Here is a 19,478-nt window from a genome sequence, read left to right as displayed (position 1 = left end):
TAAAAAATGTACTTAAGCGCTTTTTCAGTGTTCGGACACAAGTGTAGCGTTTCAGTATGAACTTCAGTTGTTAATGTGAAGGCATTATATGCCCTGCGAAGCGGAGAATCCGGTGAGGGTACGACATTAAAATCTGATGGTTACAAAACTCACGTGACCAAGTGATGACGTCACGTTCCTGCGCTGGACCTACTGCGTCTCATGATGCGAAATCCCACGCTGATCAGTCACGAGACGGACGACATGGCCCACACTAAAAAATTGACCTTCCCCAACACGAAAATTGAATTGGCCCACTTTCAACACTGACATGACTTACGCCAAGAAATGACATAGCCCACCCCACAATTTCGGTAGCCAACTTACAAAGTTGACTTTGGCCAATTTGAATATTGTGTTGAACTACGTTCAAAACCGACCTGGCCCATTCACAAAACTGACTGGGTGGATCCCCAAAATTTGGGTAGCCCACTCCCAGAATTGAGTTTGCCTAAATCAAAAACTGAGTTGACCCATGTTCAAAACTGACCCGGCCCACTCCAAAAACTGACTTGGTCCCCCATCAAAATTCGGTTGGTTCACCCTGAAAATTCACTTTGCCTAATTAGAGCACATGACGAAATGAAATGTATTGCATGGAAGAGTCACAATGCTTTGACATTCAATGCACGTAAGGAGACTTAAGTCCCCTTGTAATTTGTTTGACCTATATCTGTGTGCTAAGCATAACTGAGCGTATTTAGTGACTCTCTCTCTGATTCTGCATGATATTCTCATTCGTTCAAACACGTTAATAAGTGTATGTGACTACTACAGTACACTTAGTTCATTTACAACGTATCAAAAAACGCTAACGAAAAAGTATGATGTGCTCTTAATTTTGTCTACAGCCAGAGAACCGGCTACTTGCGCTACACTAAATGTTTCCACGAAATCCACACGCAAATAATAAAATCCAATCCAAATATTTATATTACTGTAGGGAGAGAATTTCATGTATTGAATTAGGATATCGGGAACGTGCAGCAATAATTCATTATTTTTGCTTTTATAACAAGGGTAGGCCCTTTCTCATTAGGTTGTTAGAGCTTTTATTATCGCGAGCCGTTGCCAGAACGAACTACTTTTTCATTCAAATGAGAGACAACGTGAAATTATTTGAAGATGCATTGGCAGCCACCCTAATGCATTAATTTGGCAAACAAAGGATTCAAATATGGGCATTCCTAAACTGAAGAAAGCACAGCTTGAATGAGACTGATGCCTTGCTATTTAACTGTGAGAGCAGTTTAATGCACGAAATGTGTTTTGACTCTTGTCCGTCAATCTGTCCACTCATTACGTTGCGCTAACGATGACCGTTGTCGTCATCGACGACACCCAGTGACTATATTTCGCCGTCTTCCGGCCACCTAGTATTCCCCCGCTTCACCATCGCCACAAGGCGAACAAAAAGCTACGGAGGCACTAAAGTCTCCTTACGTGCACTAAATGCAAAAGCATTCCGACTTTTCCGCGCAATAGTTTTCACTTAGTCATGTGGTCGTATTGGGCAAAGTCAATTTTGAGGGTGGGAAACTCAATTTCGGGGGTGAGCCAAGTCAATTAATGTTGGGACTTCGCCAGGTTGGTTTTGAACGTGGGTCAACTCAATTTCCGAATTGGGCAAAGTCAGTTTTGGGAGTGGGCCAAGTAACTTTTGGAAGAGCGCGAGGTCGATTTTGATAGTGGGCCAACTCAATTTTCAAATTGGGCAAAGTCAATTTTTTGGGTGTCGGCCACCGAAATTTTGAGGCTGGGCCAAGCCAATTTCGACAGTCGGCCAGGTCGGTTTTGAACGTGAGTAAACTCAATTTTCAAACTGGGCAAAGTCAATTTGTTGGGTGTGGGCCACCCAAATTTTGAGGCTGGACCAAGCCAATTTTGACAGTCCGCCAGGTTGGTTTTGAACGTGAGTAAACTCAATTTTCAAACTGGGCAAAGTCAATTGGTTAGGTGTGCGCCACGGCGTCCGTCCGACTCCGTGGCTGTTCACCGTGTAATTCCGTAGTGCGAGTAGCAGCAGGTTCCGCGCCGGGAACATGACGTCATGACTTGGTCACGCGGCCTTTGTAGCCATTGGATGTTAACGCCGGATGCTCGCCGCATTTTCCGCTTCACGGGGCGTATAATGCTTCATCATCTTTTTAAAAAAACTTGTTCAGAACCACGACCACTGATACCGGAAACCATGTTACTCGAGTCATGGGCATATTGGAGTCGGGCGTGCTAAACACCACGTTCATTGCTAATTTGTTTTCATTATTACAGAGAAGCAATGCCAACGCACTTACACTAAACAAATTATAGATCAATGATCAGGCAAATCTGAACACAAATCAAAGCGGTAAAGCCAGTCAAGGGCCTCGCAAGAGTGCTCGCATAGCTAACACATTATTGGTTCCCAAAAAACTGCCTTCGATGCTCGCGGTGGTTCAGCATTTATCATTCTTGGTCTAAGGAGGCGCCAAGAATAAAAATGTGATTGTATGGAGAGACTTTGTTTTTCGTCTCATTGAGGTACCTGATTGTGATTTGATTAATGTTTGAGTCTTTTTACGGCGAGGTTGGTCGCCTTTGGTTGGTCGGGATTTACCATGGCATGCTCACCCAAAAATAGACAGCTGGGAAAATTATTTGTGTTGGAGGTTTTGGGCAAAGGAATGAAATTTTATCCAAAATTAGAATAACAATCCGATGCTATAACATCTATGCGTAATGAGTAAGTCGTTCTTTATGAATTTTGTGACAAAGTTTATTTTGATAAATTCAGTTAGTTCAATAACAGACTTGCCCCAGTCGTAAGGCGTAGGAGAATAAGAACGTATGCTGCACTGCACACATGCGTGTGCGCGTGACAAACGTGTGAGCACAAAATGTGTCTGTGTACTTGACGCCCGGGTGCTCTCTCCTTTCCTTTGCATCCGTCGCATAACGTGTGCTGCGACCGTAATCGACATCATGGCAAACACTGTCCAACAACAGTACCACCATTGCAGCTGGAAAAGTTTGAAAGTTTATTTAACATAATGAACGTATACAATGGGGCAAAGTACACACTTTTGGGACCCGACAAATTTGTTAAATGTTCCCTACCGATTGTTATTAGGAAAATACACTTCTATGGCAGCTGTCTTTTTTTTTACTGTACAATCGCATAAAACTGAAATAGCTGAATAAGTAAAACAAGAAAATACAGTAGTAGGGAAAATTTCACAAATGAGATACATTTTTCTAATAATTTTCTTGGTTACGTCATCGAAAACATCGACACAAGAAAAGAAAAAAAGGGAAGTGCGCAGTGTTACGCATTGTTAACAAGTGAGTGTTTTAATTGTTTAAGAAATGTAGGCAATGTTCTTAGAGTGGTTAGGTCACTATGTAGCTTATTCCAAACTTAGGTGCCTGTAAACTGTAGTGTAGAGCGACCGTAATTAGTATTTACCTTAGGCATTAAAGAACAACAGGGGTCCATGTAACCGAATTATTTTTTCAGGTATATTCGAATTACAATCCGATGCTATCATGTCACTAGGTAGTGTGTAAGTCGTACTTTATGAATTTTCCGACGCATATTACTTTTGGAAATTTACTTAGTGTAATAACGCAGTTCCGCCACACGCAGGGCCTGCAAGAATAAGGATGAATAAGGATGGCCTTCAAACTGCAGCTGGGGAAGGGCTTTGTCTTTCAGTTTTCGGGCAACAGAATGATGTGTCCTCCTATATTCGTAAAACAACCCGATACTATCATGTCCGCGCTTGTGTGTAAGTCGCAGTTTACGCATCTTCTACGAAATTTACTTTAAAACACTAATTTATTTCAATGAGGCACTTGCGCTTGGCGCACGGCCGAGAAGTATGAGGATGTATGCCGAACTTCTGCACAGGTACGGGCGCGTGAGATGTACGTTCCTTGTGCTGGTGGTGCTTGCGTAACTTTGTCTAAAATCAGTTGAGGTGGTGGTACTTATCTAACGTCAGCACCAGCTTCGCCGTACATCTGCTTTCGCAAGGTGGAATGGAAGAGCCCGTTAGTTCAATATTTACTTTAGAAACTCCTTCCCCCAAACACTGTATCCTAACAATCAAAGAAGCAATGATCAAGAGTTCCTGATTTTTTACCCAATCGGCAATTCATGTTCCAGGGAACGAAGAATCTGTTAGTCTTTGGCCATGTATTGAAAGGAAGCGTCGAGTTCAACAAAGAAAATTTTTCCTACCAAAGACACACATTTTCCTAAAGCGATTCAATACATTCGGGAATTGCACGATTTCCGGATGTGGAACGCCATACTTTCATGGCAAAACACGCAACAATAACATCCCTAACCAGCGCCTTGCGATTTAGGCGAAATAAGTAGGCCACTGAAAACTTGTTTTTGAAGCTATAAAACAGCATAATCTTTTTTCCTTACGGAATCAATGCAAATTACAGTTTTCAGTAAAGGAGGATGCGATTCGCTGGAATACTGGCGCTGTGATTTACATGAACGTTCCTTTACCGGATGTGCGTCTGGTTGACTTCCCTACCTTTCCTTTCTTCTTTCCCTCATTCTCCTCCTGCACGTTATCAATAGCTCACGTTTACATAATTGGCGTAGACAACTCTGGCATTGCGCTGAGGCCAAGGGTGGAATAGAATCACCCGTCCTCAAGCAGTATGCAATGCTTTTACAGCGAAGCTGTTAAGGGCTACTTTCCCAGCTACCGTGTCCGCGTGTACTAAAAAATCCCAAAGATAGTGCAATGCAGGGCCGACACGCGGCGGAGGTTAAGCAGGCGTTAAGAACTCGCCATACGTGAGCCAATATTGACGCTAGTGCAATACCAGCCCGACCCGCGGCGGAGGTGAAGCAGGCGTAAAGCACTCTCTATACTTGGGTAAATACCGAAGATAGTGAAATGCTGGCTGGACTCGTGGCGGAGGTGCAGTTCGCCAATAAGGGGCCCACATACACAGCTTCACTGGTTATCCTGCTTTACAGAGTGGAAGGGCACTGAGTTTTTTATAGCTGATAAATTAAATGATGTGCTTGATTGTGGGCAGAAAAATATTGACGTATTCCACCGGATCTCCACCCGCTCTGTCTGGTGCTCTGGGTGAGAGCCAATGCGGGGGGACAACTTGTTTCTCCCACTTGAAAGGGGAGGTGTTGGCCTTGCACACTTCCTTATGTGGGAATTAGTCTCGCGCTTTGTATACTTTCGCGATGTTAGACATCCGTTTATACGCGAGTCGCTCCAGCATATCACCACCGTGCAAGCACAGCACCGGGTAATTACTGCGAGGTTTTGCCCTCCGCACAGACTCTGAGAGCTGTGATGTCTGCGCATGCATTTTGTATGCTAGAACAAGTAAGCGGATCAGCATATGTGTACCTCATGGAAATTGTTCTTCACAATATGGCGGTGCACCGGCGTGCAATTCTTCATTGTCATGCTCGGGAAAGCAGCATCGGCGGCACATAGAAGGTGTGCACGACATTGATGATGATCTACCTCAAAGATGGCACGTACCCAGAGTAGAGGATAGATGCGCCGAGATTCAAGTGGTTGGCCGGTAACGACGTCGAAAGCATCGGCGGCGTGAATGGCGACAACTATGTTGCAGTAACAACATCGCGCAGTTTACCCTGTATCGCACAGAATTCGCAACAGCCGAGTGCCCGACGTAGTGGCCCTGCAAATGCAGGGCCACTACGTTGCTTTCATCCTTCAGGTGGCACTGCGTCATTTCGCTCGTGGCGTCAGTTGTAGAAATTTTGTTCTCATGGTTATATAAACCCCAGGTGGGGCCTTAAAAACGACTCATGGAGCCTGGAAAGCCTCGACTTTGTCCTTCTGATTGATATAAACAGACAGTATGACTGTGTTCACGAGGCACTACCGGCTCGTTTAGTGGGGCTATAAGAAACACTTCAAAAGTTACTCCGCTTTGTGGGATGACCAAAACCGACAGAGATTTCATATCTTGTGTAAATGGAGGCCATTTTGTTAGTGATGCGCACGGAAAGTTTGAAACTTGTTGGTTATTTGTGCATTTTGAAAATAATTACTGAATACTCGCCTTATCTCGATTTTTGTGCGCTTCACTAGGCTTGTACTTGCTTTTCCACGGTGTCGTCGGTGAAATGTGCAGGCACGGTCTTTATATTGCGTTGAAGTCGGAAGCATGCTGCGAATGGCCAATAATAAATGTTTATGTAGGGTAATTACAGCCGTTGCAGAAATCTACTTATTCATGCTTTCCAGAGTGTCATACTGCTGTTGCTATCCGCATTGTTCCGAAACATAAAACAACTGCACAAGATTCTAACTTCAAGTTCAGTCAAAATAGTATTTATGTGTGATGTGTAGTGAATCTTAAACGTTCCTGGCTGAAATAGAAATGTTAGGAATAATAACTCAACTTCAATGTCTTTATTTTCATGTCTCATAGGAGGTTTATTGGTTTTTCCAGTTGCGTTGGTAAAGTAAACAACGTACCTTGTTTGTGCTTGGCGAAAATATAGAAGACAGGTATTGGGTAATGCGTTGGCAAAGTTCTAAATGTGCGACTTAATTATGAAATTTGCAATAAATTACGTACTAAAGTAGGTTGGAGCTCTATGAGTGTGTTTAAAGAGCGGCGCAAAGCTTACCCTGCTTCCTCGGCGCGACTATAAATATCAGCAAGCTTAAATTTATCGAACCAGGGTGGAAGGCCACCAAAAACTTGTGTACAAAGTTAAACACAGATGGATCAAGTACAGCTTTTGTAAAAGAAATCCTAAAGGAGTACGTCCCAAGATAACTCTGTATTACACACACTGATGATGTTTTAGAAATATAGGGCACCTTAAGTACAATGTGCCGCGAAATCTTACCGTTTCTGGCTTTATTTGAAGCGTTAGGAATAATTATAGAACTCATATTTTTTCGCATTTTCCATGCGTCTTACGTGGTTCACCTCCTGTCTGCAGCCAACTAAACGAGGAAACTTCTTTGGTGGCAGAAAGGGCCTAGAAATGGTTGATGTATTTGCAAAGTTCTAAGTGAATCTGTTAATTGGAGCTCTGTTCATAAATTACGTATACAAGCGTTCTGGAGTGTTATGAGTTTGCTTTTCGAGTGGTGCACACTTTAGCCCGTGGCCCGGGAGAACTGGAAGTGCCACCAACATCCAATTCAGCGAAAATTATAGGAGCGCTATGGTAAATTTCTGTGCAAAGTTAAATTTGGATGGATCACATGTATCCTGTGAAAACAATTTTTTTATTTGGTCTTAGAAATTTTCATATGGCCACTATCAGCCGTGCTTCCCACTCTAATGACATAACTGTAGCTTAATTACAGTAAGTTTATATTTCATTGAAAAGGAGGCCATGATAATGAAATGTCTGACAAAATTCTCACGTTTCTGGTCTAATTACAAGCGTTGGAAATCACTACTAAATTCTTGTTCTTTTTGCCATGCGTCATACGACGTGCACAGTTGCTTTGTTCGGTGACCTCCATGAACTAAACCAGGTACCTTGCTTATATATGGCAATATTAAGGTGTGCGTTATAGATAATGTGTAGGCAAATGTCAAGGTGCGGGGTATAATTAAGGTCTTTGCAATAAATTACGTATGAACATAATCTAGATCTCTAAAATTATCTTTTACGAATAACGCAGAATTAATCCCCCTGCCCTGGGAGAAATGTTAACACAACCTAGATCAAATATAGCGAAAATATGAGGAGAGAGAGATAAAGAGGAAAGGCGGGGTGGTTAACCAGATATCAGTCTCCGGTTTGCTACCCTACACTGAGGACGGGAGATAGGGGTTAGAAAGAGGACAGAGAGGAAAACGTTAAAAAAACACGCACACATGGAGGCACACACACAAACAAGAGGTGCTCCAGTTAAAGACGTTCACAAAGGCCGGTAGATCGCAAAAAGCGCAATAGTGATTGCACGGCCTTCTTCTGTGACGGTAGGTCCTTTCGGTGGTGTAAAATTCTTTTTTCTGGTAGTGGTTGGTCGTCCAGCTGGTCAAGTTCGTGGCGAAGGCATTCCCTCTGTGGACTGTACTGCGGGCAGGTGCACAAAATATGGTCAATCGATTCTTCATGACCGCAGTGGTCACACGTTGCGGTGTCGGTCATCCCTATGCGGAATGCATAGGCTCTGGTAAAGGCAACGCCCAACCACAGTCGATATAAAAGCGTGGCGTCTCCACGGAGAAGCTGTGATGACGCTCGAAGACTTAATGTGGGATCAAGTGAGTACAGTGGCGTATTTCTTAAGTGTTTCTCATTCCATTGCGACGCGGTGCACTGCCGAGCAAGTAGGCGGAGCTTCCGTGCTGCGACAGTTCTAGAAAGTGGAATAGGGAAGTGGTGCTCCTGAGTATGGGCTGGAAGGACAGATCAGATGGACAGATGGTTTGGAAGGACAGATCCATCAGTGTAAATATACTTAGAGTCACAGTAGTTCTTGTACAAATATAGTAGCGTGAGCTGTTTAAGGGCTGGTGATGACAGATAAGCTTTTTTCGAGATGTCAGGTATTGTGAGGTTGATTTTTGGCTGAGCGAGGCACCATGGAGCAATCGAAGATCTCGCATCCGAAGTGAAACAAGCTGGCAATGATTCATCATATGCGGTTATCGTTTGGCTGAAAGACGTGTGTGGCCTGTCCGCTGGTAGAGAGGCTAAGTGGTGACGAGGGGTCCTGGCTAGATGCCTTATATGGGTCCTGAGCACTTCAATTTCAATGTGGGTTTTAACAAGGTGGTCTCTAGCGATTGCTATCGTAGCCACTGTTGACGCTCTCTGAGGCAGGCCTAGACATATCCGGAGCGCTTGAACCTGAAGGCTTTTTACTCTGCGTAGATTCGTTTTATCTGTGTTCGTTACTGCTGGCAAGCTGTATCGCAGGGAGAAAGAGAGAGAGAGAAATTTGTTTACAGAAAGGCAGAGAGGTCGGCCTGAGCTATAACTTGCTCTGACCTGCTACTCTACAATGGGGAAAAGGGACTGGGAGGGAAAGGGCAAATGAATGATGATGGTATAAGGAAGAGATGCATATATACACATTCGCAGAGTTGTGTAATTTTTAAAGCCGGGCGTCCAGCCCAGTGGCTTGGAGGAAAGCTATAGCGGCTCTTGTTACCAGGGCTGCGCTGTTTGCATTAGGCAAGGACCTAAAAGAAACTCGTCTGATAGCGGTCTCTCATGGATCTTTGCAATGGAAGAGACAGGTTGCTGTCGTTCTTGCGCGTACGCGAGACACACACAAAATATATGTTCAAGCGTTTCTGGCACCTCACAGCATTCACAGTTTGGGCTAGTATCACTGGCACCTATCATATGTCTATAACGGTTGGTGAATGCGACACCAAGGCAAATCCGGTGCACCATGCTCGTGTGGCTTCTTTTGAGCTTGTGAGGCAAACGAACTTTCATTTCTTGGTCCCATTTGTGTAATCGCTTGTGTCGTCGACCTAGTTGGGTCCAATGTTCTAACGTAAAGTTGCGGTTTACGCGACGAAGCAGGGCGTTTGTGTCTGTTCGTGAGAACGGAATGCGTACTTCACAAGCATTATCTAAAGCAGTTTTCGCTTGAGCGTCTGCCTGTTCGTTCCCGATCAGGTCACAGTGTGAGGGTATCCACTGAAAGGTGACATTGTGGCCATTTCTAGTTGTGTGGTCGAGACGCTCTGTAATTTCTATAGCCATGGAATAATACCGGCCACGTCTGAGGACACAGTGAATCATTTGAACAGCTGGCTTGCAATCGCAGAGTATCGTCCATGCGTGAGGAGGCTCCTCGGAAAGAAATCGAAGTGCCTCTCGGATAGCAACAAGTTCTGCGGCAGTTGATGGTGAGCTATGGTCTAGTTTAAACCACCGAGCGATGATCATATGTGGAATGACGAAGGCTGCAGTGGAGGTATATGGTTTGACAGAGCCATCTGTATACACGTGCACAGTATCTCCGTACTTTGCGGAAATGTGCAACAGGGTGAGTTGCCTGAGGCCATTAGATGCAACGGATGACTTTTTAGTAATTCCAGAGATCTGCAATGAAACGACACGTTTAGGCGGAACCCACGGGGGTATTTTCAGAATACAGGCGGGAGAAAATCTTGACGGAAAAACACTCCGATTGTACGATATAGTCCTTGAAAAGCTGGAACCTGGGCGGGTTGCAGGGAGCGACGACAGAGGATGATACCTGTGTCGGGTCAACACGCGAAGGTACATTCGAAGAGGCTCGCAGAGCAAGTATACTCCAATAGGACAAGCACGAGCTTCCGCTATTGTTCCATTGGTTGACGTGCATCGTGGGAGGCCTAAACATGTGCGCAATGCTTGAGCTTGAATGCTTTCCAGCGCGCGCACACAGCTAAGTGCCGGAATGCTGTACCGTATATACCCTACGAATAGTGCTTGGTACAATTGGAGTAATGACGACTCTGAGGGGCCCTATCTTGTTCCTGCAATGACGCGAAGGACGTGAACAAAACTCTTCAGCTTTGACTTCAGAGCGGCGACGTGTCTTGACCAAGATAAGTCCCGGTCTATGACTAAGCCAAAGAATCTGTGGTGTGTAACCGTAGGTCGCTACTCCGTTAACAATTATCGGATACCTGTTCATTTGTTTTTTCGTGAATGTAATCACGGAGCATTTTTCTGTTGAGAGTTGGAGACCTTGACGCCGGAGATACTTAGCTGTGATTGTCACTGCACGTTGAATGCTAGCACGCATTTAGGGATGGGTGGCTCCAGATGTCCATATGCATATGTCGTCCGCATATGCGTTAATCTTCACCGTGCTAGGAAGTTCGGATGCAAGGCCAATCAATGCAACATTCAAAAGAGTTGGAATGAAAACTCCCCCTGTGGAAGACCTTGATGCATATGGTACTGTCTGGTGTCGCCATCACTTGGCGACATATACACCGTGCGGCCACTGAGGTAGCTAACAGTCCATGCATATAACCGGCCACCGACGTCTAAATCTTCCAGTGCATCAAGGATTGAATAATGGAGTACATTGTCCTATGCACCCTTAATATCCAGAAAAACAGCTCGAACTAACCGACGGCGACTTCTTTCCTGTTCAACACTGGAGACCAAGTCGATAACACCGCCAATGGAAGAACGGCCTCTTCTAAATCCGTGCATAATATCAGGAAAGCAATTATGTTTCTCTAGAAACCATTCCAGCCTTGACAAGACCATTCTTTTCATTAATTTACCGACGCAATTGGCTAAGGCGATCGGTCTGTAGGAGGAAAGCTCGTTAGGACACTTCCCGGTTTAAGCAGCGCTACAACGCTACTGCATTTCCAACAGTCTGGAACATTTACTGTCTCTCACGTCGTATTATAACAGTTTAGAAGAAGACGTCATGATTCGGTGCCAAGATGGCAGAGTGCAGCGTATGTGATTCCGTCTGGTCCTGGTGCCGATGAGCGTCGAGAAACCGAAATCGCAGCGTCAAGTTCTTGCATTGTAAACGGTACATCGAGTCGCTCATCAGGTGACGGGGGCGCGATAGTGACAAGGGATGCAGTCGCTGCATTAGATGCGTCCGCAATGAGTTTACAGTAGTACTCTGCTACCTCCAATTCGGTCCGGCGTTGATGTAGAGCCACCGCATGGAATGGGTGTCTTTGTTGTGGAGTTGCTTGGAGGCTTCGCATGGCCCGCCAGATCTGAGATAGAGGCTGTCTTGGATCTAGGGATCCACGGAATGCCCTCCAACGCTGTCTGTCAAGCTTCTCCAGCTGTCGAAGAACATGTTGAGCTCGGCGACTGTTCGAAAGATCTGACGGTGACTTTGTTTTTCTGTATCGCCGTTCCCCGCGGCGACGGATTGCACGAAGGGCCTCATATTGTATGTCGACCGATGATGTGTGCCTCGGTATGCTGACTTCCCTGGTTTTGTCCCGCAGGGTAGAGGCAATGATGCCCTCTATTTCGGATGGAGATGTCATACTCTGACAGGCGGTGTCGACAGAAGTCTTAAGTAAAATCCAGTCTGTTTGACGAATGCAACGTGAGGCTGAACGGCTAAACCAGCTAAAGTGAACGTAGGTGGGGAGGTGGTCTCTACCATGAGTCTCTAGGTCCGTCGACCAGCATGCTGAAGACAGAAGGCTCCTTGAAACAAACGCACAAACGCTAGGTCAAGGTAACTGCTGTAGGACGTGCCACGAATAAATGTAGGAGACCCGTTATTGAGCACATTTAGTCCCTGACTACACATGAAGTCGGCCAAATATTTGCCACGAGAATTCATCAAAGTGCTACCCCATAGGGGATGGTGCGCGTTAAAGTCACCAATCACAACATGAGGGCCTTGCGATGCTTGCAGCAGAGACATCAGGTGTGAGCAATCGATCCTCGCTCTTGGGTGGATGCATCCTCCAATCACTGTAACCATGCGACATATGTATTTTATGGTAAGGCACACGTAATCATTAGTGGTATGCGATGGGACGTCATGTCTAAAATACACCAGATCGTGACGTATACAAACTAACACTTTGCTCGTGGTTCGGTCGTTACGAGACGACATCTGGACATATCCAGAAATACGGAAAGAAGAATCCATATTAGATTCACAGATAACAATAACTGGAAATTGGTACTTCAATACCCGCTCTCGGAAATCCGATAAACGACCACGTAGACCTCGAGCATTCCATTGCATAACAAGTGATTGACGCATCCGTTCTTCAAACATCATCGCCATACTTGCTTAGTAAAGAACCACTAGCGGTGGTTTCAACACTTCAAGTAGCTGCACGGCAGCCTTGGCAGCCGGCCTATTTAGGCCGTAGAGAATCCTACGCATGGAGCCCATCAAATTTTTCAACATACTCGTGACGTCAATGTCACCGATGTTTTCATTTTCTTCAGTGCGTGTAGGAGCAGTGCATAAGGGTGTTCCCGTAGGCCTTGATGGTAACGAGGGCCACTGAGTCTCCGATGTGTTTGGGGCCGATGATGAGCCGCCTTGTACTTTCGCAGCACACAAAAGCTTTGAGGCACGTGCTTCTTCATTCCTGAGACGAGGAGGGGGTGGATGCTGCCCTTTACCATAGAAATGCAAATAAATATGCAAATAGAAATGCAGAGAGCTCGAAGCTGAAGCTGCCCGCTACGATCATTACGATCAGAAATCCTAGAAAAAGCACCCTGTACAGTTGTGACGTGGCACTTGTCGACATTCCATAGACAGAATTTAATTCGCTAGAACATTGCCATTGTGCCGCAGGAGAGGGACACAATGGGCATTGTTCTAGCGAATTAAAATGTGTCTATGAATTACTACCTGTGTAATAATTTCTTATGAAATGCTCGGAAGTGATATGTGTGGCTGAGGTTTTAAATGATCCAGTTATATAATGGCAACGTTTTAAAGTGTGTGACTTATTTACGGACAATTGAAACTGTTATTGCTACTGCTGGAAAGAAACAAGTTCGCTGTAAATGTGACAGGGATCATGAAGCGTCCCTCAAGTCTGCTCTCTTTTCCTTTTTGCTAACTTGTCACCAAGTGTGCTTCTTATTAAACAACAATAAATGTGTACTTGTTTTCTCTCGTTTTCGGTATTTCACCTAATAGTCTATGAGTTGATTTTTGGAATCACTCCTTCATAGCATGTTTCCTTCCTCGAAGGTCTAAGTGAAGTCGAGGCAATGGCGCAGTGCGTGTTCTCCTTACTGGCTGGTCAGGCGACTTCAACGTCAGTGATAACCTTCACCGTGTACCTGCTTGCTCTAAACCCCAGAGTGCAAGAGAAACTACGAAATGAAGTGGACGAATGCACTGAGGCGAACGCAAGTACATTTATTTCTGCGCGTCGTAGCGTGTGCGCATGCTTGTGTTGGGGCATGACTATATTGCCTGCAGCAAATTACGCGAATTTAATGTTTAGCTTAAGCTGCCCTGTTAAGCGAGCGTGCCTTTCGTCCATGAAAAAGACCATTATTTACTCTGTTGTTTCCCATAGTATTGGGATTAGCAGTATTCGAAATGAACAAAATAATACTTATTTTTATAATAGAACTCCTGTCTCCTTCAGAGCTTACGGAGGACTAGATGAGAGCTCGCAGCGCAATTGAGCTTTTTATGGTCGTTATGTGTGCGTTGAAACCTTCCGAAAGGAAGTGCATTATTATGTCTGAACTAGGCCCAAGCGACTCCTTGCTCGCAGGCTTCAGTGGGGCACAAAATAAACCATGGCTTTAGATTAAGACGCAGACACTGTCATTCAATACTTCATATGCAGCATTGCAAGAACGACTTGTATGACCAATTCAATCTATGAATAGGTCGAGCCCGAACAGGTCAAGACTTGACAGCCCATTTTCCGTACTCGCTTGGCAGTTTCTTACTTGAGAACTTTGCCCCAGCTAATCTTGTGCTCTTTCTGCTCAGGGCCTGAAACCCAGCATGGACGTCATATCGAAGTTGAAGTACCTGCACTGTGTAGCATCAGAAGGGCTACGCATGTTTCCTCTGGCAGCTAGGTGAGCTTGTAAAATAACCATGAAGAAGAGCGGAAAGCTTCGTAATATTTTTGTCTATTTTTGGAGTGAAACTTTGAGCTTATGGCAGTTTTAACTTTGTTACTTTGTCCCACTTCAATACTCATCACTGAATGATAATTGGGCATCTATATCTGGCCAGTGTTTAATTTCGCCTCTGTACGAAAATTTGTCTTGATAACTACGCGCTTACATGGCTTACCGCAAAAACGAAGGACGTCCTGCCAACATAGAGCCAGAAAGTAGGATTAGCGCAGGATAGGTATAAGCAGGAGCTGCGACCTTCAGTTATGTGGAGTGCCTTACTATGGCACATTGAAAAGCATGGAGGCGTCCCTAGAGATACTAGATGCAGCTACGTGGTGGGCTTCACCACCGAGCATTATTTGCACGAGAAACATTGTCTATGGCACTCAAATTGAATCGAGGACGCCTCTCTTGGTGTGTTGCCAACTGTGCTTTGTATCTCTGGCCGTGAAACCAACGTGTTCATAAGCACTCCTTTTCTTTATATCAGCCAGATAATTCACACGAATGTATGTGAGTGCAAATGAGAGCAATAGAATTTAGCAAGTGCCTATTGAAAGTAGGTGTCTTGTTTCATTTTTCGTTTAAGGATTGTACGGTGTAGCTACGACGACTACGTTCTTGGCGACACAGGTATCAAGCTTCCTAAAGGGTGCCCCATTCTGATCCCACTTTACGCAATACATCACGACCCGGAGTTCTTCAGCGATCCTGAAAGTTTCAATCCTGAAAGGCAAGTAAATGAAATATTTAGTTTTGCTGCAGTTAGTTCAGAAGTGAAGTTTTGTCCTTGAGCTTCGCGTAAGAATGCGACATAGAATCGTGTGACGGCAGCGGGTGACTATGAGGCAAGTAGCGCGGGTTTTCACGCACACAGAAACACACACACACACACACACACACACACACACACACACACACACACACACACACACACACACACACACACACACACACACACACACACACACACACACACACACACACACACGCACACGCACACGCACACTCACACTCACAATCACACACACACACACACACACACACGCACACACACGCACGCACGCACGCACGCACGCACGCACACATACACAAATGACCGTGAGCGGCAGGCTGGAAGTTTGTAATAACAGAGTGCGTGCACTGCTGTGTAGAAAAACTCAAGAAGTGTTTACTGTGACACATTTAGGCGGGTGGCCAAACTGATATGCTGCCAAGTTGAGCTCTTCATCACAGCGCATAACGAATTGTGTTACCCAAATGGCGAATGTGAGAATATTTCTTCGCAAACTCAATTTTTACTGTGAATAGTGATGCTATCTTTCTTCAATAGATTTAGCGACGGCAACATGGAATCCATCCGGCCGTACACTTATCTTCCTTTCGGTGCTGGGCCACGGAACTGCCTCGGGATGCGCTTCGCGCTTCTGTCCATCAAGCTGTGCCTTTTTCATGCCGTGCGCAGTGTTCAGTTTACTCGCACCGAGAAGACCAAGGTAGGTACAACTATTTTTTGTGCGTCACACAGGCACACAAATAGCAATCTACAGAAAAATAATCAGGGCGCACGTGCCCTGTATCCTCTAAAGCTTCTGGACTGGAATATTTTCCTCCACACAATTTAGCTGAACACAGCGCAACCCCTTGACTAATGTGCATGCTACGGTCCTCAAGAATTGTCAAGGAATGCCAGGGAAGCAGTATGATCACTTCTTTAGAAGGGCGGCGCTGGCAGCCATTTTTTTGAACCAAGACAGATTCTTAAAAATTAAAAATTAAATTATGGGGTCTTATGCGCCAAAACCACTTTCTGATTATGAGGCACGCCGTAGTGGAGGACTCCGGAAATTTCGACCACCTGGAGTTCTTTAACGTGCACCTAAATCTAAGTACACGGGTGTTTTCGCATTTCGCCCCCATCAAAATGCGGCCGCTATGGCCAGAATTCGATCCCGCGACCTTGTGCTCAGCAGCCTAACACCATAGCCACTGAGCAACCACGGCGGGTAACCAAAACAGAGGATTGAGTGAAAGAACAGTTTAGAAAATGGGAGATTCTATTTCTATTCTGCAACGTTCGAAGACTGATGTTTATTTTACCGCGGAAAGCGCAGCAAGGTTTCTGTAAATGAACAACATGCTTGAACAATGCGAACGAGTCCTTGCACAACAAGTACAAGCGCTAACAATATATTTAAAATACATGGAAATACGTTTAAATACATTTAAAATACATATATTGGATACATGGAGCCCATTGCCATGAATACATCCAAGGAATCGCATTCCTCTTTACTAACCTTAAGGTACCTTACTCTGCTGGCATTGATAACATATGTTCTAAAATCTTGAAGAATTCAATGTCTATCTCTAACAAAATATCATATCACATTTTTTCACAACCTTTATCAACAGGCTATGTTCCACTTGATTGGAAAGTTGGAAAAGTAATTCCAGTGTTTAAAAGTGATAACAGAAATATGGCGGAGAACTACCGCCCTATCTGGCTCACTTGCATATGTTGCAAAATGCTTGAGCAAATTATTGCGTTGAATATTTATAACCACCTCGAGTTCAATGAATTCTTAGTTGTGGTCTCTGTGCGCTTTTAATAATCAGCATGGGTTCCGAAAGTCTTTTTCGTGTGATACACAGTAACTGGTATTCACCACTGACTTGCACTTTAACATGGATAATAACATTCAAACTGATTGCATCTTTCTTGACTACTCAAAAGCATTTGATCACGTGACTCACTGCCGTCTCATCGCTAAGCTATCTACTCTTGCAGTAGACTCCTTAACGCTATCTTGGCTTCGTAACTTTCTATCTTTTAGCAAGCAGTTCACAGTCATCAATAATTTTGGTTCTTCTTTTCTGATGTCACATCCGGTGTTCCGCAGGGCAGCGTGCTAGGCCCTTTGCTTTTTAAAATTTATATTAATGACCTGCCTTCTAACATTTCCTCTTGCATACGACTATTTGCTAACGACTGCATCGTATACCGCACTATTGAAAGTCATGATGACCATTTGATCCTCCAAAAGGACTTTAACCTCGTTTATGCTTGGTGTGACAACTGGCTTATGACGTTGAACTCGAATAAGTGCAAAACAATTTCCTTTACTCGTAAACAGTCACTTTCTAACTTCACGTATTCTATAGACAACGTTTCACTGCCCCGTTCGGTGTCATATAAGTATTTAGGCTTGTATCTTACATCCGACGTTTCATGGAAATTGCATATCACCAACATATGTGCTAAAGGGTCACAAACGCTGGGTTACTTGCGTCGGAATTTGCGTCATTGCTCAGCTAACACACGCAAATTGGCTAACACACGCTAACACACGACCTTCGTCCGCCCACAGCTTGAATTTGCTTCGTCCATCTGGTCGCCTCATCAAAAGTATTTATTCTCAGCGCTGGAAGCCGTACAAAATAGAGCCGCTCGATTCATTTCATGTAACTATAACCGCCATTCCAGTATAACAAAAATTAAGCTAGGCATTTCACTCCAGACGTTAAGTATTCGTCGTTCTGTTGCTTTTTAATGCTTAACACAAAAATATATTCACAGCGTAACGCCATCCCCACTGCTACTTGAAAAACCATTACGTACATCCAGGCGCCTTCATAATCACCTCAGCATCAAACGCATATTTGGTAAAACTAAAGCTTTCAATTGCTCGGCTTTGCCACAAGCCATCGCACTTTGGAACGATCTTCCAGATGTCGTTGTTTCAATCACTAACCGCGAACGTTTCCGTGAACGCTTATATACCCATTTTCCAAACTGAGACTGTATAATGATGCATTTTTTTGTTCTGCTTACTGTTACTTTTCTTTGTTCTTGTTCATGCTCATCACGTATTGTATTGTACAATCTCCTATCACTCAATGCTCCGACCGGAGCCTGTGATGTACCTTTAAATAAAATAAAATAAAATGCAGCGCAGCTACAATGCCTTGGTATGGGTGAACAAGAAGACGAAATGAACACATACGCGCCCACGCAATCGTATATGTTCCTTTCACCTTCGTGTTTATGTTTTTTATGCAGAGTAACTATTTCACACATCGTGAATACCACGGAAATGAATGTTTATGTGTTTAACCTCTTTCAGGTTCCCTTGAGGATTAAGAAAGGAATTGGCCTGATGACAGCCGAAGACATTACTGTTGGAATACATAAAAGACCAGATCGACTTGTCTGAGATTGTGACTGTCTCTTCGTCTTCACTGATAGGATGAAAAAAGAACTGAACTGCAACAGTAATAGACATTATCTAAATTATTGCTCATTGTCAATTGATTGGCCAGCGGTGTTCGCAATACCGTTATTAAAAGCATTGGCTAACGCTTTACCTGGCAGTTCTGTGTGTTTTTTTTTGTTTCAGGAACTAGCTCATTCTTAACGTTATAATCCAACAGCGAGTGTATTTTCTTCCGTATCGTATTGGTGCATCCAATGTACAAATTCTTTAAGACGCTGTGTTGGACTGCACCGTCTTTGAGATCAGCCACATTCCCCAGTATTTTCCTCGTAGCAGCTAACGTTACGCAGAAACTGTGCCTAGTCGATGCTAAGGCGAATCATGCCATTGCCGTGATGGGATCTTCGTCACCGCCGTCGTCGTCTTTCCGCTGTTGTTACACGTATGCGCGCTCACTCACACACACACGACTACTAGATTTGCACAAGCGAGTTGGTCCTCCCAGTAACGCTTTGCGGAACCACAAACAAGACTGGATGGCAAGCTACCTGTAAATTTCTTCGCATAATATCCGATTATCACAGTGCCTGGTATTTGTGCAATGTTTCTACGCGCAAGCGTAACTGGCCAGCTCTTCAAATCGGCGGTGTCTGTTT

The 19,478-nt window shown here is 44.5% G+C and overlaps 1 protein-coding gene across 1 annotated transcript in view; it reads left to right on the top strand.

Annotated features, from left to right (window-relative positions):
- The window catches only part of LOC142583598 (cytochrome P450 3A21-like), a 28,833-nt gene extending 9,935 nt beyond the window's left edge, over positions 1-18,898 (top strand). The window contains exons 7-11 of the mRNA XM_075694087.1: positions 13,707-13,867; positions 14,469-14,560; positions 15,195-15,338; positions 15,939-16,101; positions 18,733-18,898. Of these exons, the coding sequence (XP_075550202.1) occupies positions 13,707-13,867; positions 14,469-14,560; positions 15,195-15,338; positions 15,939-16,101; positions 18,733-18,822 (650 nt within the window). The 3' untranslated portion in view covers positions 18,823-18,898. The remainder of the gene's footprint in view (positions 1-13,706; positions 13,868-14,468; positions 14,561-15,194; positions 15,339-15,938; positions 16,102-18,732) is intronic.
- Positions 18,899-19,478: the final 580 nt, after the last annotated feature.

The sequence above is a fragment of the Dermacentor variabilis genome, chromosome 5 (assembly GCF_050947875.1).
Source record: "Dermacentor variabilis isolate Ectoservices chromosome 5, ASM5094787v1, whole genome shotgun sequence".
Lineage (NCBI taxonomy): Eukaryota > Metazoa > Arthropoda > Arachnida > Ixodida > Ixodidae > Dermacentor > Dermacentor variabilis.
This window is presented reverse-complemented; position numbering and strand designations above follow the sequence as displayed.